Genomic DNA, 24,345 nt, shown 5'->3' on the forward strand with positions numbered 1-24,345 from the left:
CTTGAAAGGATGTTTTTATAATCTTTAAAAATATCAGGTAGAATGTATCAGGTATTTTTATGTCTTGAAGTAAATCTTATCGCACATAATATGTTTCTTTTTTTAATAATAAAGCATAATTGAAGTGTTATAAATGCGAGAGACAAATATAGACTATATTTTTATTTGTGTTTTTATTTACATACAAATTCACCAGCGTGGTCGGATGAAAATTAAGAATTGAGTATCATAGAAATATGAAGTCATATAGCAAAATTGAATTTAGGTGTAATTGTTTTGTTGTCCTTGGATCACGTGGTTAGTTTGCGGGTTTTACTTGCAGATCGCACTTGTTAACTTTATCTCGTATATTAACAGTTTATTCCAAGATCTTTTGCTCTGCATTGGTAAGATGACTACATTTATTTATTTATTGATCCATCTTTTTTAGCTCTACTGTTAGAACAAACTTAAAATCTATGTGCGATTGGCAATATCACAATTTCTTTATTAAATAATTATTTAAGTATCATATATCGTTTTTTGAATAATTTACAAATTTTCCCATTATGTAAACAAGAAATAAAATTGATCACATTATTTGAAGGGTTAAAAATACGACATTATAAGAAATAACATTTTATTTACAAATTAATATTAATTTTAAGATCTTTTGTTACTAGAATGGGTATCTTCTTTCTGTATTCACTCGGAATAATCCATTTCTGTAATTTAAAAAAGTTAAGTTATAACACTACATATAAATGATGCAAAATGTAATTAAATGTTTAATGATAAACTTGATTAAACACATCTACTTTTAATTTGAATACCTAATATAAAAAAATAATTAAAAAAAAATCTATATTTTTTATGGTATTAGAAGTAATTTTAATATGCAAAGAAAAAAATATATTATTATTAAATTACCCTCTCTTATTCAAATTGTCATTTCCCAAGGGTAAGTTCGCTCCATTGCAATTATTTCTATCAACTTCTCGCATATTCTCGCATCGTCTGCCAATTAGATGGTTGTAGGTAATGGACGATGCAAAAAGTTCCCAAGCTCTGTTATGATCACAAATGGGGGTCAAACATCCAGGTTGTGATTTACCACCATTCGGGAAAAAGTCCGCGTTAGCAACAGCAGATCCTATTCCCAACCCGACAGTACCACCGTTGGTATGAATAGCTTCGACATATACAGCGTCATTAGGATTAAGGCGGTTTGAATTTGAACTCCATAGAGGTCCAGCAGGGTCTAAGCCTGTAAAAACAAAAAAAACCTGTCATATGACGGCTATATTACTGTAAAGTATCATCTAAATCTGTGCAGTAGTTAGTGCATTAAAGTGAAACACCTGGAACATGGAAAGTGACACCTTTATAATTTGCCATTTAAAATAATGATTTTTTAAATAAATATCTAGTAGCCCTGATTTTGTTTTCAATAGTTACTGTTTAGTTTTCGTTATAATTGTAAATAAAGCACTAATATAATTATTTTATGTAAAAAATGACAAAATTCACCTGTGATACGAGCCACTCTTCCACCAAGTTCTCTACCAGCATTTCCAACAACGTGTGCACCTAAACTAAATCCAATCAAATGCATGGTATTGTAGGGCGCTCCGGTGACCCTGTTAATAAAAGCCAGAAATTGTCCAACTCCACGTCCTACATCTGGAACTCCACGCACCGCAGTGTTGTAAGGCCTAAGGGCAAGTCTTCTCCAGTCCACCACAATGACGTTCACGTCACTTTTACGAAGGTAAACTGTAATTTTTCGTTATAATTTTAATTAATATATACGATTCATATAAAATATTGGTAAGGACTATCTTATACATATGTATATGTACATATCTTATTTTCAATTATCCGTATTTTAGCTCTTGAAATATAAGTATTTAAGATAATACAATATTGTGAAATCAACTTTACTATAATCTTATTTAACTTATTTAACAACTTACCGTCTCTGATGATTGGATTTATGTCAGTATTCTGGTTGCTGAGCCATCCGTGAACGATCACAACAGTAGGAACCCTCGCGTTAAAGTTTGATGAAGTTACACTATTTGCATTATTCATTATGATAGCATGAGACAAATTTGGGTTTCGCCTGAAGAGAAAAAAATTATCTCATGACCTGAGTCAAGTTTGTGCCACAGGTGTACAACCTTGCGACTGTAATCTCGACAGGTTGTTCGATTTCCACTCCAGGAAATGAACAATTTAATAGTTTCATTTTCCTCGCTCTGATAAGAAGGCAAAAAATGGCTCTGAGTTGTGCCACTCATCACGCAATGCCTGAATACAAATTTTGGTATTTTAATAGCCCGAATTCAACATCTTACCAGACAAGAAAAATAATATAAAACACGCCCCGAACGGGAATTGAATACAGAACCATCATATACTTAGTAACGATTTTAACATATACACATACCTGGTGAACAAAAAATATTGATTATTCGCAGGGTCTCTTGCAACCTCGTTTAAGGCATCCATATCCAACTCCTGTTCCAAGTCGATCTTGTGCATGACGCCATTTTCACCAGGATACTCTAAGTATCTTGAATATTCCTTATTCACATGTTTCACGGGAATTGCTATAACCGTAAGCACTGAAACAATTGAAAGATACTAAGTCCATATCTTGTTATTGCCAACATGTGGGATTTAAAGTAGTAGAAATAATACTTAAATAATGCAAATTCAAGTTGATTTTAACTAAATATTATATATTATATGGTATTTCCAATCAAATAAATAGTGATTTTAAGCTTGTAATTTAATCTATAATAAGCCACCTACCGACGGCAAGGAAACACAGGAGAGACTTCATAGTTTCAACTTCGTTGGGGACCCTCTAAATGCAAATAACTAGAAACATCCTTTATATCTTGTAAAACGTAACAGCTGATAATTTTGATTTATTTCTAATGGATTAACATTGCTATCACTGTTATCTTTCTTAGATATATGTATATATATATTTACATACTACTTTTCAAAGCCAATCAATAATAAGGGCAATATTATAAAGTGTATTTTTATTTTAACATCCTTTTTTACTCTAAAAACAAAACAGAATAAAAAAAATAATTCATTAAATTAGCTTCAACTTTAAAATTGATTTAAATGATTATAATTAAAATTTGAATACTACAAAACATTAAAGGGTTCGTGTCACAAGTTCATTTAAAAATTATATATATTTGAAATAAAGTTCATGTAAGATGCTCTGTTTTCCACTTTCCACCGATTTTTCAAGGCATTGCGTCTCGCGTTTTTGCCTTTGAACCAGAATGAAGAAATGAAAATATTAATCATTCCCCCGACTGGGAATGGAACCCACAACTAGCCGTACCTAGACGGTATTATAATACTATATTTTATATAAAATCATCATTATATATCACAAAGAAACGAAAATTGCCCCTATGAAATATATCTGAAGGGATTTAAGAAACGTCGTTAGTAGGCCTCTGAAAATAGAACATTAAGTTTGATTAAAAGCGGATCTACATCACCGAGGTCTGTAATATAAAAACTATAACGGCGCGAGCATAAAAGTTATTCCCTCAAATTACATAGACGGCCGTCTTAACCCGCTAAACTGGGGATGTGTTGGGGAGTTTTTGTCGGATTTCTGTTGAGGAGAAGTCCGAAATCTGTTGTATTAGTGAAGCAATTTGTCCCGGGCCCGCTGCGAACTTTTCTAATCTAAACTGTTGGCCGGTCGCGTTCAATCTTCGGAAGAACTCGTTCGCCCACTCACACTACGGATACGCTATCGATAAAACGATTTTTGGACTTTTGGAATTTCGTACAAGCATCTTAGTGCGGGTAGTTGAATTATTTATATCATTTAAATTTTCTTTAAAAGCCTGCAGTAGGAAACAGACTAGAAAACAAATCAACACGATTTGAATATAAATACGTTCATACAACTGGCCATATATGTATACTTTTAAAAATAAATTATATATATGATACATATCAAATATATTTTAAATAATTTATGAAAATTAGCCTCACTGTAGAATGACATTTTTCACTTGTAACTTTTTCAGTTGTACATCTAAAATTTCCATAAAAATATTTTTGTATAACTTGAAAAAAATATATATTACTTAAATATTTTAAAGGCGTCTTAAGACTAGGAATAGCTTAACTACTTTAATTAGGTTAGTATAAAATTTAACTTCTTAATATCGCAACTTTATCAAAAATTAACAGCCCAAACCGACAACCAAATTATTAAATGAAGATTGTCAGGTTATTTTTCATCAGAATCATTATTATTATAATTGAAACCTTGAGACCAAGCCAAGTTTAAAAACAAACTAGGTGTAAAATTAATTGTATTATTTCAGCAGGAATCCCTATAGTAGGTATAAAAGTTTCTTAATATAAAGTTCATGCTCTGTAACATCTTGAGTTACAATTTACAAGTATCTATAATTTGATTAAAATATTTAATAAAAGCTTTCCAATTATAGAGGTCAAATAGAGAAATATATTTTTTTATTCTTATTGTACCTACTAGAGAATTTTACCAGTTTTGCATATTTCACTTAAATATTTTTTTTTAATTATTAGATTTAACATTATTTTTTATAGCTTCACGCTGCATCTCGTACGTAGGGGGTTAGGAAAAAAGAACTCGTGAAAACTAGTATTAAAGTAGGCCGTTCCCATTAAGACACTTTTGTTACTCACTTTCCGAATTTTGGAGGCATTCCGAATTTTGGTAATAAAAGCTGAATTTTTATCTAAATATTCTACATATCAGCGTACATAATACAAAAATCCCAAATAATAGTCGTCAAATTAAATGACACATCTTAAGGATAAAACACCCCATTACGCTGATATCTATGTAGTATCATCAAATATCACAGCGATCACATAATAAAAAGCAATAAAGAGAACGAGTACTGTAACAGATGCTCCAACAATAATGACACGGAAAATATCCTTGTTGCTAACAATCCTTCATATTGAGATCGAATATACGATATGTTCGATATCGCTGTTTTCCAAGCCATTATTTATTTTATAGAGAAATAAATAATATGGATCTGGTTGATATAAAAGTGAAAATTGTTTAAAGAAATTCATTAAAATTATTTTGAAACAAATCCGGAAAATTGACGTTATATCTGCATCACATTAAGGATATAAATAAATTTTCATATACATATACTTTAATAACAAATTCAAGTCATTTGTCTTATTGTGTTTATTAAAAATAAAATTTAATTTAATAATAATTTAACATAAATTGTATTTACATATATTTCATCTAGAGTTTAGTATTATATAGTTCAAACAAATTAATATTTTTAATTGTAAACAGGTAGTTCTGTACTTTCTTCCCGAATTTAATCCGACTTGAGTTCTGCCATTCAGCTGGATATCTGCTGAGTGGCAGATGCAAGGAAATAATAATATTTTTTCTTCCCAAGTGATGTTTAAACCCACAATTATCACGCCTACTTCAAACCCTCTCATTCTTCTCCATGATGACCTCATTATGGATGGATAATTTATCAAAAAATAGGTATCTATAAAATGTTTATAAGCGAAATTTTATTTTGTATATTCTACATAACATCTTCCATTTTTAATTCCCAAAAGACATACTACAATAACAACTAAGTTAACACTAGAATGAATATAACATCAAAAGTAAACAATTTCCTGTATTCCAAAACATAATAATTAATCCTTCATCCCAACAAATAGGAGCATAGAAAGCGAGATCATTAATTTGAACACACTGAGTTTCATATTATACGCTAATGTGTCACAGGTGTCATTCACATCCCATACAATTTTAACCTCTAATTGCTCCTTGTTTATGCGAACAAATTAATGTTACGAAATTACCTTCATAGATAATTGAATATTGTAAACTGTTATTTGTGGGTTCTAGTTTCTACTGCCATATTTATAAACCTCTCTCAAGGCTGAGATTGATCTTGAGATGCCTTTTTCTCTTTGCCGTTTGATCTCAAGATCGATATCTATAAAAAGGGACGACAGTCTCCTTAGATAATTAAATATTGTAAACTGTTATTTGTGGGTTTTAACTGCCATATTTATAAACTCCTCTCAAGTCTGAGATCGATCTTGAGATGCCGTTTTCATTCATAAGTTATATATCTATGAAAATTATATCTATAAAAGAGGGACCATGGTGCTAAGAATAATTTGTGGTATTTGAATGAAAATACACGTTATATACACAACTTTAGTTTTAGAATTGCGTAATAACACTTAATTGAATTGAATGTTAGATATAATAGAAATTATAAATGTATACGTGTTATCTATTACGTACGTTATCTATTGTCACACTTGTGGTGGTTTTAATTACATGCTATGGTTGTCAATTTACATAGATCAAACTCGAGGGAATTTAGATTTAAAATTTGCCATAAAAAAACTAATTTCTATATTGATATTTTTATAATCTTTAACTAAACCCTCTGAATTCAATAGAAAAATAACATCCACTCGTATTTATTTAAAAATTAAGAACTCCTGATATTTATTTAACTATTTACTCATTTTCTTTTGAAATTCATACGGCAAATTCATATTCATTCACAAGAAAAACTATTGACCTCTTAACCCAGATATTACCTTCGCTTTTCATCTGCACCAAACAAAACGGGCGGCTCTCCAATGCAATTACCGAAGCCATCACACCATTAATTCGATGCCTTTTAAAGATTTAGTAATGAAGCTTGTGAATACTATCGTCGAGAAGGGCAGAACTCGTTAGAGACTCTTTACCGAAAACTTTTCGGCAGAATGTGGGCAACCAAAACGCTGATAACGGAAAACTTGACGTTCTACGTGATCCTTTTGACACAACTTTTACATTGTACCCTCACTTTCTTAGCGTTTCATCCTTTTTCATTTTAACCGTCTTCCGAACACTAGATAAAGTAATGTATCTATCTTTTATCTATACGTTCACTGTATGTTAGTTCAAAGATCGTATAGGTATTGTCATCCATTAATGGGTTTTTTATCGTAGGATATCTATGTAGGTATACATTTAATATTACGATATTATTTAAAAAAATATATAACTACTTAGTGGCTTCACTCGCAATTCTCTGCTCTCTTTGCTAGCTATAGTGAGAAAAAAAAATATACCAATCGCCTGGAAGAAAATACATAGAATCAATATTTAAATATTATAAATTAAATTTAATATTTCAAGCAAAATCTATATAAAATAAATGAATCTAAAACATTTTCCATTAAAACAAGTATAGAGTTTCTTTCCATATCAAAAAAATAAATGCTAAAAACATTTGGTCAATTTTTAATTCACGATATGAACTAATAAGCGTGTGTTATACACGCTTATTAGTTCATATCGTGAATTTTGCTTTCCAGAACAACAAATACAAGAAATCAATATTTTTACAATATTATCGCGGTATTAAACAAATTATTAATCAAAATCAGTTATCAGTAAATGGTTGCTAATTGTATGTATAAGATAAACGGTATCGGCAAACATGTATTTTAACATGATATTTGCTAGAAAAATTAAGATAAAAATTATAAAAAAATGTCATAAATAAAAACAATATAAATTCGCGATTAGATTTGATTCTAATTGTTTTTTACGATTTAGAACTAGATACAAAACATCATCAATATTCGAGAGAAATAAAATTATGGGATATATTTTTAATAGTATATATTCTGAGTATTCCGAGAAATGCACTGTCCCAATAGTCGAGTAGTTAACTACGCCTAATACAATTTATAATGAAACCGTTTGTTATTTTTTTTTCTTTAATGAGATTGAAATAAAATTATGATAATGTTAAAAATATTATTAACCAAAAATTGTAGTTTATGTCTCCTAAAATTACAGGAAATATTATTCAGTTTGTTATTTGTGGCGTATTAAGAGCGCCACAGGAGCACAAAATGACTATAACATACATCACAGGGAACGACAATCTCTTCTTACTTCAAATTTCCTTTTTTTAAGAGATTTTTAATAATTATTAGCAATTATAATTATGCTCTAATAATTTATCTTACATTAATACAGGACACTGTAATCTTCATTTAAACTTGAAAATTAAATAATGATCGAACGTTATCGGTCATATCCGATCATTGTTGCTATAAGATTTTTTCAAGAATATCAATTTAGGTCTCAATTTCTGCCTAACTCAAATAGAAAATTTAAAAATATAAAACTTCTATGTACATATATGTAAGAAAATTCGAGATTATTATAATACAAAATATTTAATTATTTCATCTTTAAAGTTTTTTGTAAATTCCTTACTAAAGCGCTCGCTGCCGTCGACCGAACCTGTACGGTGTTGTCGTTTTTAAACTACCCTCTTGTCGACGGCATTTTATATTTATAACAGTCGATGCTTGCCATTCGATTCGCTTTATATACGTCCCGTTGTTTTCTCAGTTATTTGTTAATATTATTGTAATAATTGTGTTTTTTTTATATGTATGTTTGTGGTTGACTCTTGTATTAACTGTGGTGTTATTTACTATTTGTGTTCAAACTATATGTACTTTAAAGTGTTGGATATATTCAGTGTTAACCGTGAGTAGACTTTTTTATTATTCACCATCAACACTACACTATTTTAATAAATAAAGTAAGAGTTTAGTCACTAGTTCAAGTTGTCAAAAGAAAATATATGAATTAATCAGATATATTCCATTTGGGTTACATTTCCTACAACAATATTGACATGGAAATAAGTTAGAAACTTGTCATGCACATTGCCAGTAAATACGAATATATAGGGGAATTGTGCTTAAGATGACATACTTTTTGTTTGAAGACAAATATTTCAAATAAATAAAGTCATCTGAGAATAGCATATTGCGTATACTATTATATATTTCATAATCAACGAAATTATTTTAGTTTCAGAACAATCATCTTTCAAACATCATAAAAACAAACAAAAATCGCACTTAAGTCGACCAGTGTAAGACGACATATCTATAGGATAAAATGACATACTTACTATGTGGCATAAAAACGCCATCATTATTTGTCGAGCATAGGTCACAAATAAATCTTTTCTTCATTGCTGGGGGGCTTTTAAACAGTATTAAGGCCAGATTCATACATGTTGCAAATTTTACGAGGTTGGATACCGTTATCAGTCACTTCCTTTTCCAAAAGGGAAATAAGCTTCGTCACTTGCGGCTATTGAATGCCCTTGCTCTAGCAGCCTTATCCATGTCTTCTTGTGACCAATATATATTCGTTTGTAATTGCCAGGCATTTTGTAGGTAAAGCAAAAAAAATACATCGATTCTATTTATAAGGGTATGATAGTATGCCATCTTATACTCACGTTTTGTATGTCATCTTACCCAATAGATATATGAATTTAATTTTAACCGTTGTGACAAAACGTTATAGGTTAGGATGCGCTTTTAGCGTTAGTTGTGTCATATAATAATCCTATTTTACATTTATAATTAGTTCAAATAGAAAATCTTTATCTTACATGTCTTTTCACCATCAAGCAAAAGCGAAAGAAAAATTTGTTGCAATTGAAAATAACGAAAACATGAATTACTTGCCCATCTGCATTCACTTTCAGCCATACTGAATTTAAGCACTAGCTGCATCTACAGACACTCTCTAAAACGTCACAAGATCGCACTTAGCGCTAATAGTTTCATCAATATTGGTAGTGTGTCATCTTATCATAGTATGCCATCTTGAGCACAATTCCCCTATAACTGAGCGTAAAGTTGTTTGTACTTTTATCGGCTCGCTCGCGCATATACTGTAGTTGAAGGGTAGAATGATATTTATGTAAATATACATTTTCAAGCTTAGCATTTAACAATATTTATTTATTTTACATTATTATTTTATTTATTAATTTAAATTTAATAATATTGCTATTAGTAGTAAGCCCTAAAATATTAGTAATTAAAAAAATTTAAAAAACGTCACGTTGACGTCACGTCATGACACGTCAGTTTGGTCTCATTACATTATTGTGAAAATATTTGCGCTATCGTATTGCGAGATGTCCAAATGAGAGGAAAATTGAGAAAATTTAGATTTGTCAATACATTTGTGTTACTTACCACGCTAGATGATTTCCCTTGACTTTCGACAAAAAAAACAATTAAAAAATATAAGTATTTATTTATTAACTTAACTGCATTGATATAAATTTATGCATAGGGGTCATAATCAGAAAAGTGGACATTTTCGAATTCGTAACGTAACTGATAAGTAACAATACTGATAATGTTTGTTACGAAACTGATGTTATAAGGCATTATACACAACAAAATAAGAATATTATATGAATAAAACTATTGGTTTTTTTTATTTAATGAGACACAAATTAAAATTTTAAAGATTCAATCGTTGAATTAATAGATTATAAATGTAAGAAAACATAACAAAGTGACAATATTAACTATATAATAACGCTAGTTCGTAACGTAATAAACTTATATTTCTAGTTAGAAATCACAAAGTTAATGATAAAATTAAACCCACTTTAAAATATATCAAAATTTGAGTCGTTATCACGGGAATTAAGTTGAATTCTTTGTAAGTGTTTATTTCGCATATCTTCATTAATAGGATTGGTCTGTTTAAGACGTTCTCTATATCTTTTTTGTCTATCAGCATTTGACATAGGAGCCATGACGCTTACTGAAAATAAAAAATAGTTATCAATAGGTATTTAATAATATTTCATGTATATTGTCTAGTACAGAACCTATTTGTTTTTAAATAAAAGCCTCACCCGCTTGAGCTACATATTTATTAATGCACTATCTCCAGAGAAAAAAAAAATTACAAAATCACAACTAATTTCAGGAAGAATAAAAAAATGTTTTTAACTAAATCGGTTAAGCCGTTCTGAGATAAGCGTGCACAAACACATTAAACAAACAAGCAAACAGACAAAAAACCTAAAAATCATTATTTTTGGTTACTTCACGTTATCAAAAGTCACTAATTATTTTTTTCATATGCCAGCATTTTTTTTTATATACATAATCTCCTATGGTAACGTAATTATGAACTAGGCTTCATATTTTCTCAGTTCCGTTACGTAACGAAATATAACAAAATTGAGAATAAAATCTGAGAAATTCTAACCTTTTTAAATATTTGCTCATAAGCCACGTGTTGCATGTGCAAGCACTGAAGTTCTTTTTTGAGATTTTGTAAAAAGACGCAAATAACATAAACAAGAAAACGAAATTATAGAATACTTACCAAAATAAAAGCCGTTTATAACCCTGAGATGTAATTTCACGCATTCCCTCTAAAACATTTGAACCCCTCAACTGCTGCGAGAACACTACTGGTTGTAGTTACGACAGCATTGACTTTAAGAATTATGGTGCCACAATAAAAAATAATATTAAATATCATTCAAAATAATTGCGTTCATAATTTAATTGTACGTTACTAGCCCTGAGTAACAAAAAGACAATATTTTGGGACAAATTTACTTAACTAATATATACTATTTACTAAATAATATATCAATAAAAGTAGTTCTATTTAATATTATGCATAATGTAAAGTAATATAAACACATCTGAAATCAAATAAAACCATAAATATTCGTAACAAATCTATTTTTAAAAAGTAAAGTGGTGAATGGGACACGAAAAATTGTATGGAAGCATTTTGAAAGGATTTTTGCAACTAACAAAAAATACTATTATTAGCCATAATACATTTAAAATATTACAAAAATCTTTAAGTTAATAAGTAAATTTATCTTAAATGGCAAAATATTTAAGCTATCTTTAAAATTGTATTTTTAAAACGCATTCAAAGTAGCGGGACAAGAAAAGACACAAAATGGTCACTTTTTCTGATTATGACCCATAGACAAAAAATATTGCTATCACAGTATTACATTCTATAAAAAAAATACAATTAGTATAAAAATAGTAAAATACCAAATAATAATTCAATACATTTCCTCTATCGACGGCATTATTTGTTCGGGAACTTGAGAACTGTCGATTTGACTTTTCCTAAATGCTGGTGCAATTACTGTCGTTTTTGTATTGGACACATTCTTTTGTCTTTTGCTACGTTTCTTTTTGCTATTCTTGTTTATTTTTCTATTTGAAGCAGTTAGTATTAAATCAGCATCTGGCGATTCGCAAGGAAAGTGTTTTTGAATGCTATATACTTGACATGTCGTTATAGAATTATTTCTGATAGCACTAGCTTGTATTTCTTTCACTTTTAATGCGTATATTTTACCACTGTTATTATATTTAATAATTGAAACCGTTTTGTTCTTTTTAAATTTTATTTTTTTGGCTTTTTTATCGGAGCTACTTTGTGCTGTATTCAGGGCAGTCTTTCTTTTAATTCGCTTTTTACCATCTTCTACGTCTAGTGGATTTAGATAACTCTCTGTTTCAAGATGCGAAGAGATCACATGAGACTGTATTGCCTTTTGTATGCAGCCATGGCAATTGTTGCAAGGCGAATCTATATTACTTATTTTGAATATCAATTCATTTTCAGTAGAAGGTGTAGTCGCATTGTTTAATGATAATGAATCATTTTTAATTATAATTGAATCATTAAAAACAGTGTCATTAAATTTTTGAGCATTCGAATTTCCTGAAAAAATAGCTTATTTTAAATATTTTACATATTCTTCGATCAAATCTATATTTATGACATATTTCCATTAAAACTACCTATAATAACATTAACAGCGTAAAATAATCTTAAAAGAATATTCATTTTAAAAAAACTTTTTTTTCTACTTTTCACTATATCCCCCATGTAGAGAGGTAGGCAGAGGGAGCCTAGTAATAATACACTCCGCTCCCCATTTTATGCCAAATTCTGGAGGCATTGCGTGTTCAATGCCACCTTTTGCCTTGACACCAGAGCGCAGAAATGGAAATATTATTATATAATTTCCATTTTATTCCCTCCTGTAGACATCGAACTTACAACCTGTCGCATTTACAGACGCACGCAAAACGACTGGCCTCATTAAATTGTCGGAAAATTTTAATTATGCACTTGGAAAAAATTAAAAGGTTGAGTGAACCAACATAGAGAATCTCACCTAAAACTTGTGGCACGAGCACAGCTAGGGTGCAAACTGAGAGAAAATTCATTAGTTCCATTTGCACGCCTCGCTCAGGAGGTGTCTACACTGCAGTTGACAATGGTACACTAACAAGCTTCGTTAAAGCGCAGTTTTACGAAACGCACTCTGTTCCTCAGACTGCCGTGCCGTCTCGTGTGCTCCAGGGCCGTTAAATGTGAAGAACTTTTGAGTATATCTCTTAGCAATCTTAAGTTTATAACAATTTTCACGTTAAATTTCAAGTTAAATTAATATCAACTTTCACATAATTGAATCCCAAATTAAATGAGAGTAGCGTGTCAACGTATACGGCCTTATATAGCCGAATGCAACTGATGAAGCACGTACTATACGAAATGTTTACCAGAGCCAAGATGTTTACATGGGAACCACCATTCGACAATCGAATGTTTGACTTCCTCCAGTCTTGACTTCGAGCCATTGTGATCGTGTTTATATGTTTATACTACGTGGGGGATAACAAGTTACCTCTTTGAAATAACGTATTGCATAGTACAGATAATTGAAAGGTAATTTTATATATTTTACTGATATCTTAAGTACTGCAGAGGCCGTCATGGCGCAGGAGCGATAGATTGTGACTGTAACGCGACGTTTGTGGGTTCGATCCCCACTCGTAGGAATAAATTATTATTTATTAATTTATTCATTTCTTCGCTCTGGCACCAAAGAGTCAAGCAAAAAGTCAAGCGATAAGTTTCGACACTGAACAACGGAAAGTGGAGAACGGAGTGACTCAACACTAGGTTAAGGCACTTCGTTTGCCTATCCTGCTGTGTGAGGAATATAGCGTGAAGACGATATAAGTACTATAAAAGTATATGGCACTAAAAAATATATATTTTAAATAGTTACGTATAAATTTATTTCTAACATACTAGAATATCGCTTAGAATAGTTCCAAGTGAAAAGCGAGTAACTAAACTTCTTTTTCCTAAGTTATCTCGTTACTCACGAAGATTTGACTTTTATGATAGAATTGGACTTTCAGGTTATTTGTAGGAAGGTAAAAATTTGTCCTTTCCATTTTAACTTAAGAAAGAAAATAATACGATGAAAATAACTGAGATTCTTATAAAACAAGTAATAAAGCGAAATTTAAAGCTATGTCTTCGTAAAAGACTGAGTGAGATTTACATTTTCTTTGAGATATATTACCAAAGATTAGGAAAATGCAGGTTGAAATCTATTAAGTTAAGTTTATTTAAACATAACAGTTATATTTTAACGTACATAGTTAAAAACGTTCGGTGGAAAATGGAGAATGCCTTAACACTAGGTTTCCTCTGTCTACCCTCATATATGCAGGATACAGGATAAAGACGAAAAAACATAATTACGACAAAAATGTATATATTATAACAAAAAAAGACAATTTTCATCTCACCATCAAAGTCGAAATTTCGACATGTCGAAATGTCGACTTTCCCCACCTAATTTTACTTAACTTCCACCTTTTGTAATAAAAAACAATATTTTCCTGGACACTAATGAATTGAATTATTAAATAGAAGGCATTCTTTGTAAAATTATACACCTTACATCCCCAAGCTTCTCTGGAAAAGTAATTTATTATTAAAATCTCCTCGTTGCCGCTACGGGCATACTATGTTTAAACTTAATTCTAGCATAATTCTAGTACTACTAGAGTTATATTACTAAATTAGAAAATAGTTTAAAACCGTCACAGTGTAAGATGGTAGTGTTAAGTTTTAACTAATTAGTTCCTTGTTCTTCTGAACAGATTACCTGCTTTAATTTAAAGTGTACTTTTCGGTTAGAATTTTAAATAGGATTATATAAAAGATGTATGATGTTAACTTTTTTCAGCTTCACGCTGTATCCCGCATATAACAGGGTAGGCAGAGGGAACCTAATGTTCAGACACTTCCGCTTCCCACTTTCGCCTGGAATATTTCGAGGCATCTCCATAAAACACCCCCCCTCCCCAAATGCATATACCGTCTCCGTTCCGTCGTGGGAAAGTAGAAATTATGAACGTATTACGTACATAGATCTTAGTATAATAATATTTTAAAATCAATATTCAAAAATAAAAAGCATACCAGGCTCGAGTTCCCGACGGCATAAATTCAATTCGCTTCGTTTATCAGCTTTAAAAGATGTGTGATTCAATAAGTTTTAATAGAGAGACCTACTCTATATCATTTTTGTCTAGAATGCACTTTCATACGTTTTAATATTAGATTAATAATAAATTTTTAACCATTTTATCTATTTAGAAATAGAAATGTACATAAATTACAATATTTTTTGGTTTTAGTTTATATTTGTCCAAAATATATTATTTTTTTCTATTTTGACACATTTCACGCATGTAAGACGCTATGGATGGATGTCTCTTCTTATTCTTGGGAAAATGCCTAATATAAATATTTAAAAACTAGCGACCCGCCCTCGGCTTCGCCTGCGTGAACTACGTTATTATTAATTTCTGTCTCCATGAGTACCTACGTCCTATAAGTGACGTCCATGCAAAATTTGAGACTCCTAGCATTTGTAGTAACGAAGTTTCATACAAACTTTCAACCCCAAAACCAACCCCTTAGAAGTCGAATATTACAAATTCCTATCTTAGCGAGAACCTACGTCCTATAACTAACTCTTATGCAAAATTTCAGATTCCTAGCACTTGTAGTTTCTGAGATTTCGTGATGAGTGAGTGACCTTTCGATTTTATATATATAGATAGAAGAAGATAGATTATATACAATTAAATTAAAGATATAATTACAAAGATTTTTTTTCCAAAAATATCTTTCTTAATTTCTTTTGGCTAGCTAAGTTGCAATACTTGGTGTCTTAAACGTGGCCAATATATATTTTATAGTGATAATGAAACCAAAGTTAATGCTTAGTTAATGCTAATTCAATTGCCCATCAAGAAAGTTTCAACTTATCATTGCCATTTAAACAGATATATTGACACTTAACTGTCATTGATTGCTGCACCTTAAACACTATTATCTTTTTAACCGACTTCTGTAAGAAAAGGAGGTTATCAATTCGACTGTATTTTTTTATTTTTTTTTTTATTTTTTTTTTAATTTTTTTTTTATGTTTGTTACCTCATAACTTTTAACTGGGTGGACCGATTTTGATATTTTTTTTTTTATTTGAAAGGTATAGCTTCCCGAATGGTCCCGTTTTTTTTTGGTCCATGTCTGACAATGGTATCCATGAGAAAATTACATAAGTCTTAAATTTGCATTATGCATGTGCGCGACTAATAGCTTAATAACTCAATGTCGCGCCAACCGATTTTAATGATTCTTTTTTTATTTGAAAAGATACACTTCAAGGATAATTTGGTGAAAGTTTGGTTAGGTTTCGATTATGGAATCCGGAGAAAATTGAGAAAGTTTGTTTTTTTTGGTCAAAAATTAATTATACTGTAATAGTTACAAGCAAAAACTTTTTAAATTGATGTCAGAAGTGAGATTCCTGATCGTTGCATTTCTTTTCAACCAATCTCAAAAAAGAGGATGTTCTCATTTTCAACCAACTTCAAAAAAGGGAGATTCCGAATTCACCCGAATACTTTTTATGTTTGTTCTTGTCAATATACCAAAATGTAACTTTGCACAAAAATAATAGCTAATTAAATGAAGTTTTACATAGAACAATCACAACCACTCGTTGACAACCACTACCACCACCATCACCACTCGTTCAAGAAGCATCATTTTAAGATCTACCCATCACTAAAAATCGTAAAATAAATTAATTTTTAACAAAAACAAAAACCGACTTCTAACAACGAACTAAAAAGTGAAAAATAATTATATAAAGATTTTATAATTTTGAAGTCGGTGCCAAGTAAAACAAACAGGCTTAGTAATTAGATATTGTAGTAAAGGTGTTGTAGCATTAGCTTGACACCGACTTCAAAATTATAAAATCTTTATATAATTATTTTTCACTTTTTAGTTCGTTGTTAGAAGTCGGTTTTTGTTTTTGTTAAAAATTAATTTATTAGCTTAACGTTTCTTTTATTAATACAAGAGCTACGGTGCCATAAGCAGACATACAAACACTTCAAACTTACAAAACCCCTCTTTTTAATTCGGCAGTTAAATATATTTTAGTAGCAGTTTAAAACTGCTTTTGTTAATAAATAGATGTTTATTTAGTATTTATTGAAACTGCAGATAGTTTAAAAATGCATTGAATCGCTTCGATTTCACGTCGAGACTGCTCTTCCGTATAAATGGCGCCGAAGAGCCACGTTCTTCAATATAAGGCAAATAAATGACCTTACAACGTCCGATAAAATGAGGCAAGAATTTATAGGTGTCTAGAAAACTACATGTAAAACATTCTAAAGAAGTTTAAGGTTTTAGTGAAATGTATTTATTTATTGAATCGTGTGAGTGTATTACATTTTCGTTTTGTAACGAAATGGTACGAGTATATTAGGTATGTATAGTATATTTGTTTTTTAATTTTTAGAGATGAACTTAAGAAACGAAAATAAAAAATAAAAGTCGAAGTAAGTCGTATATATATATATATATAATCTATATATATAAAAGGACTTGTCCTCACTGACTGAGGTAAGACGCACGCACAGCCGTAACCGCTGATGATAGAAACGTGAAATTTGGACAGATGTTTACTTTCGTAATCTGGACATCCACTAAGAAGGGATTTTAAAAAAAATTAACCGTAAAGGGGTGAAATAGGGGTTGAAAGTTTGTATGGAAAAAAAATTAAATCGGCACCGATTTTTATAAAATTTAAAATTTAGATTTTTAAAAGTATTTAATTGAATACGTGTTTCGTCGTATTCTAGAATTCTCCCCCTAAGGGTGCAGATAAGGGGTTGAAAGTTTGTATAGATTTTTTTTTAAATCGGCACCGATTTTTATAAAACTTGAAATTCAGACTCTCAAAAGTATTTAATTGAACACATGGTTCACGGTTTTCTAGAATTCTTCCCCCAAGGGAGCAAATAAGGGGTTGAAAGTTTGTACGGAAAAATCTTTAAATCGCCACCGATTTTTATAAAATTTGAAATTTAGACTCTTAAAAATATTTAATTGAACATGTGTTTCATGGTACATTAGAATTTACCCCTAAGGGTGCAAATAAGCAGGCGTAGCTGCGCGCGTCCGCTAGTATTTTTATATAATAATACAGAATTTATTGGCGAAAATTAACGTCTTACTTTAAAAAATTTAATCTTAACTAAAAATATAGTTTAAATCAATTTTATATCCTATAAAAAAACTGAATTACGAGTAAATAAGGAGGCAAAGCGTAGTGTTGAGTTCCGCCATTTAACACGCATCAAAGAATTCAACGGAAAGAGTGGAACGGCAGTGTTTAGGTTCCCTATGTCAAGCGTGAAGCGTGAAAACAAACTTTAAGTTTAAATCCTTGTATACAACCGTTACCCACTTCCGTGAATATTAAAAATTTTGCTATTTTCATTGGGCTTCGCGCAATCACCCGTTAAAGGAGCCGATATCGTGATGAATGGCTCTAATCCACGTTTTGAGCTCCGGGCCTGCATCCATCATGTTCCACCCCCTTCACTTGTTTCATATTTCATTCTAGAAAAGAGCGTTATTCAAATACCCTAGTTCATATGCAAGAAGCTGTTTAAATTGATGTGCTCGAGACGAATATTTCATATGAAATTATAAAGAATTTTATTTACTTTCAAGCAATAGTAATAAATTCGTTTCAAACTCGGATAAATATTTTTATTTGGGAATATTGTCATTTCTTAGGTCTGTCTATCAATAAAGTGAGTAAATTGGATAATATGTAATTTAAATTTCATATACTAGTACCAGTTTTGATATTGTTAAAGCTTAATGCAGGACGATGCACTATTATAGAAATAAAAAACTGGTCAAGTGCGAGTCGAACTCTGCCACCGAGGGTTCTGTATCAATTTCAGGGTTTTAAGTCTACGGGAAGTCCAACTTATAAAATTTGCCAAACTTAAGTTTGCGGTCACTTTTGAGTTACGGAACCCTAAAAAACAATAATACTTGAAGTAAAGTAAATGCACTGGGATATGCAATTACGTTTCCTTTATAAACCAATACCTTTTCTAATAATTGAAATAAATAAGAAATGAAAACCGAGAGCGAACAAAGCGCAATAGATTTTAAATTATATTTCCAACAAGACTTAACGACGTAAGGTACCTACTTTCTACGATATTAATAATTAATAATAGCTTTTAGATTTAGCTTTCCTGATATACTTATAGTAAGTATATATAAGCTAACATAAATGGATTAAATATCGTTAAATCAATTAATGATTGATTATAATCAAATCAAATCAGCTTCACACTGTATGCCGCACACAGCAGAGTAGGCAGAGGGAATCTAGTGTTAAAACACTCCGTCCCCCACTTTAAACATAACATAAAAACTCTTTATTTCACACCATATTAAACATATTTAACAAAAACAAAAAAAAAATCGTACAAAAAATAAATGTGAAAGGGCGACGTTATCACTAAAAGTGATCTCTTCTAGGCAACCTAGTCTTAGAGGAATCAATTTAAAAGACAGGGCATGGCGCGATCAAACATATATATATTTATACACCTGCATAAATACTTATAGTACTCATATATATCTCATAAACTACATAGAATACACATACATAATAAAAATAAATAAATAAAAATTTTCCGTCGGTGTTTCGTAGTAGCGGACGTCACCAAACCAATTATTGGCGTAGATTTTTTAAAATATTATAATTTAATTGTAGATTGTCGTCATAAAAAATTAATTGATAATTTAACTTCTATTTCTGTTATTGCTACTGTAATTAATTGTAATAATATTTCTTCAGTAAAAGTGGTAACAGGGGAGTCGCAATTTCATAAAATTCTTAATGAGTTTCCACAAATTACACGACCAGCTGGCATACATAAAAACATTACGCACAACACACTTCATCACATACACACGACACCAGGCCCCCCAGTTTGCTCTCCACCTCGCCGCTTAGCACCAGATAAACTGAACATTGCTCGCAAAGAGTTTCAAGCTATGCTGGCTAATGGCACAGCTAGACCATCCAATAGCCCATGGTCCTCTCCACTTCATCTAGCTCAAAAAAAGGACAACGGATGGCGTCCGTGCGGTAATTACCGCAAATTGAATGCCCGTACCGTGCCTGACAGGTATCCGATAAAGCATATTCATGATTTAACATATAACATATCAGGTTGTACCATATTTTCTACTTTAGATTTAGAAAAAGCTTACAATCAGATACCTGTCAGCCCCGAGGACATTCCGAAGACTGCCATCACGACACCTTTCGGTTTATTTGAATTCCCATTCATGACATTTGGACTTCGAAACGCGGGGCAGACATTTCAGCGTTTCATCGATGAAGTTACTAGGGGGCTGGATAATGTATACTGTTATCTAGATGACTTCCTAATATTCTCACGCACTGAGGTTGAGCACGAAGAGCACCTTTTTTTTTTTTTTTTTTTTTTTAACGTGAGGAAATCCTTTTACGGATACCGGCCCGAGTGGGGACTCGAGCGGGTTATGTGGGACTCGTGGACCGGCTGAAGGCCAATCCCAATACCCACTAAAACCTCACGGTGCTCCTCCTCGACCGCCACTGGCCGCGAGACGCGGGGACTAGAATCGTCCACGAATCGCGGCGGCGGGAGCCTGCTAGGCACGTCGCGGAGTCAAGGGTGTGTGGGCACCCTCGACGGCCTGCTCTGAGTAGCGCGCGGGAGCAACCTGCGCGCGCCTACTCGGGCCAGGTTGGTAGGCGGCCAGCTTCCCCAAGCTGACCGCCCTCTGGCACATTAGGGCGGAAGGCGGCGGTCGTGTGCCGCCCTCCGGCGACCCGGTCTCCTACGGCGGATGGCGACTTCGGCAAAAGCCTCCCTCGCCCGTTCCGCCGACTCCTTCTCGAGCACCACTGCCTCGCAGAAGGATGAGACCGCGTCCCACGACGTCTCGCTACCGGCCATGGCCTTGACCACGGCCGGCAGGGAAAGGTCGTCCCCTATGACGTCGCGCAAGGCGCGACGTTGAGACGCCCAGGCTGAGCACACCTCCAACGTGTGCTGGGCCGTCTCATCGAGGCAGTCGTCACAGTGGTGGCAGCGAGCATCGGGCTCCCTTCCGGCGATCCGACACAGGTAACCCCCGAAGCAGCCATGCCCCGTGAGCACCTGTGTCATGCGGAAGGTTAGGACGCCATGACGCCGCGCTAACCACTGGCGGAACACTGGACGAACCGCCTCGATCGTCAACCGGCCGGCAGATGGTGTCGCCAGCCGGGATTCCCACAATTCAACCGCGGCTTCCCGCGCCTCCTCAGTGCGTGCTTGGCTTGCCGGTTCCCCGGACACAAGGCCTCGACGCCGGCAATAGACCGACGCCAGAGAACGAGCATCCAGATCCCACGGCATGACTCCAGCCAGCACGCACGCCACTTCACCGGAGATGGTCCGGTACCCCCGTATCGCCCGGATGGCCATCACCCTCTGCGCACGTCGCAGCAGGGTGATGTTGTGCCGATCCAGGGCGTCCGCCCATACGGGAGCACCGTAGAGCGCCATCGATCTGACCACTCCGGTGTACAGCCGACGGCTAGAGGCGCTCGGCCCATCCACATTGGGCAAAAGGCGCGCCAGTGCCGCCGCTGTCTTCAACAGTTTCGGGGCCAAAGATGTAAAGTGGCCCCGAAAACTCCACCGACCATCCAGAACAAGTCCGAGGTACTTCATGCTCCGGGCAACGTCAATCTTGACGCCACCGACGATGATGTGGGCATCTGCCGGTGGGCCCTTTCGAGGAGCATGGAAGTAGATTGCCTCGGACTTGTTGAGGGAGACCTGTAAGCCCAGCCGCTTTATGCGGCCGACTACCTCCGCCACTGCAGCAGTCGCAAGGACCGCCGCCTCCCGATAGGTCCTCTGCTGCGCCAAGACCAGCGTGTCGTCAGCGTAACAGAGGACCTTTATCCCCCTCAGGGTGCCGCCCCGCAGCACCCAGTCGTACCCGATGTTCCAGAGGATCGGACCCAGCACCGATCCTTGTGGAACACCGGCCGACACAACAAACTCCTCCCAACCTCCTCCAGGAGCCGGAAAGGTCACAGACCTCCCGGACAGGTAAGCCCCGATGACGCGACGCAGGTATGGAGGCACGCGATGGTGTAAAAGTGCCTCCCTAATGCAGGGCCAGGGCAGGGAGTTAAAGGCATTGGCGATGTCTAAAGACACCGCCAAGACTCCATCGCCCCGGGCCACCGCATCCTGCGCATAGGACTTTACCTCCAGTATGGCATCCACCGTCGATCGCCCCCTACGGAAGCCATACTGGTGGTCCGAGAGGTCCGGACCTGTCCCCTCCAAATGGTGTTGTAGCCTCCTGGCTACAACACGCTCGAAGAGCTTGGCGATCTCGCTCAAGAGCACGATGGGCCTGTAGGCGGAGGCTGAATCCGCCGGGCGACCCTCCTTCTTGATGAGGACTAACCTGCCTGTCTTCCACCGCTGTGGAATTATGGCTTGAGCCAGACAGGCAGTGAATAGTCCTCGCACTCTGGGCCCTAAGTTGTTCAGGGCCAGAGTTAGCGCCCGGCCAGGAATGCCATCCAAGCCCGGGGCGGTGCTCTTGAGCCGAGATCGGCGTACAGCTTCTTCGAGCTCCTCCTCCTCCACCGGTGGTGTGACGCTGTCCTCGTCGTCCTCCTCTTCCTCCTCCTCACGCGCTGCAGGGCGGGCCATACTGGGTGGTGCAAAACTGGCCCGCTGCGGGAATAGCGACGACAGAACCCCTCGGAGTATGTCCGGTCGGAGTGTCTGCGTCAGTGGTGGTGCCCAAGCCCGTAACCTACCGAGCACCATTCGGTAAGGTGTGCCGTACGGGTCTTGGTCTATCCCCGCGATCAACCGGTCGTGCGACTCGCCTTTCACACGACCGATCTCCTCCTGCAGCTGCGTTCTCGCCTCGACATAGACGCGGTACAGTCGGTCTTCCTCCTCCTGCACCTTCTGTACCCGTCTGCGATAGTGGCTGTACTGGCGTCTCGCCGCAACGCAGGTGTTACGCAGTTGCGCGATCTCCCACGACCACCAGTACACTTGCCGCCGTTGAGGGCGGCGCCCGGAACGGGGCATTGACGCGTCACAGATACGCGTCAGCGCCCCCTGCGCCCAGGATGCGGCGTCTTCTGCAGACGCCAAGCTCTGGGGCAGCCAGGACTCCACTATCGCGGCCTCCTCCAACAACTGCCTGTCGAGACGACCCAGTTGCCACCGCGGTCCGTACTCTCGCGAGTTTGGACAGGGGGCTGGTTGCACCGCCGAATGTGTGGAGATCTCGTATAAGATGTAAAGGTGATCCGAGAGAGTCTCCACATCATCCAGCACTCGCCAGCCCCGAACACGACGCGCTAGGGCCGGGCTCGCGAACGAAACGTCCACGACGGATCCGCCCAGCCTTCGCACACACGTGTTCTTGGTCCCTCGGTTGAGCACAGACAAACCGGTGGCAACAACCCACTCCGACAGCGTCACACCACGCACATCCGTCGTTGCGGAGCCCCACACGCTGGACTTCGCGTTGAAATCGCCCGCGACCACCACTTCCGCCGGACGAAATCGTTCTACCATTTCCCCCAATCGTATAAGGAACTCTTCAAACTCCGCAAGAGTTCGATTGGGGGAAAAGTATACCCCTACGACAACTAGGTCGCCGACAAGTGCAGCAACACATCCCGCACCCTTCTCTACACGTGAGAAGGGCGGAGAGCCCGCCGCGACCTGGGTGATAAGAGTCACCACCCCGGTGTTGTCAGCTACCCAGTTGTCTCTGTCGGGAACGCTGTAGGGCTCCGAAACAACCGCCACCTGGATAGACCACTGCGCCAGGCTTTGGACCAATAAGTCCTGGGCCCTGGCACAGTGGTTTATATTCGCCTGCAACACACGGAGGGCCATTATTGATCGTCCATGTGTTGCACCTCCCCTTCCCTGGCTAGGTGACTCGTACTAGCCGGTGCTTCCGGCCTCGTACGTCTTCTTCCCCCCTTTTTGGCGCTGGATTTAGCGCAGGTGGCACTACCCGCCTTATGGTTCGCCGGCTTCTGTGCTGCCTCGCAAACCGGGCAGTGTACATCGGCCGAGCACCCCCGCTGT

The 24,345-nt window shown here is 35.6% G+C and overlaps 2 protein-coding genes across 2 annotated transcripts; both read right to left on the reverse strand.

The window, feature by feature from the left end:
* Positions 1–602: 602 nt before the first annotated feature.
* Positions 603–2,957, reverse strand: LOC146539478 (pancreatic lipase-related protein 2-like). The gene is made up of 6 exons (XM_085184894.1): positions 2,800–2,957; positions 2,432–2,609; positions 1,956–2,104; positions 1,510–1,755; positions 910–1,246; positions 603–704 (listed from the first exon to the last, which is right to left on the reverse strand). The coding sequence occupies exons 1-6, from the start codon at positions 2,828–2,830 to the stop codon at positions 659–661; spliced, it is 987 nt and encodes a 328-aa protein (XP_085041020.1). The 5' UTR covers positions 2,831–2,957; the 3' UTR covers positions 603–658.
* Positions 2,958–11,990: 9,033 nt separating this feature from the next.
* On the reverse strand, positions 11,991–13,216 carry LOC146539479 (uncharacterized). Its single transcript, XM_085208301.1, has 2 exons — positions 13,122–13,216; positions 11,991–12,661 (listed from the first exon to the last, which is right to left on the reverse strand). The coding sequence occupies exons 1-2, from the start codon at positions 13,180–13,182 to the stop codon at positions 11,991–11,993; spliced, it is 732 nt and encodes a 243-aa protein (XP_085064427.1). The 5' UTR covers positions 13,183–13,216.
* Between the last annotated feature and the right edge of the window lie 11,129 nt (positions 13,217–24,345).

Source organism: Heliconius melpomene, chromosome 4 (assembly GCF_056956725.1).
Source record: "Heliconius melpomene rosina isolate 202511_hmr_F chromosome 4, ASM5695672v1, whole genome shotgun sequence".
In the NCBI taxonomy this organism is placed as follows: domain Eukaryota; kingdom Metazoa; phylum Arthropoda; class Insecta; order Lepidoptera; family Nymphalidae; genus Heliconius; species Heliconius melpomene.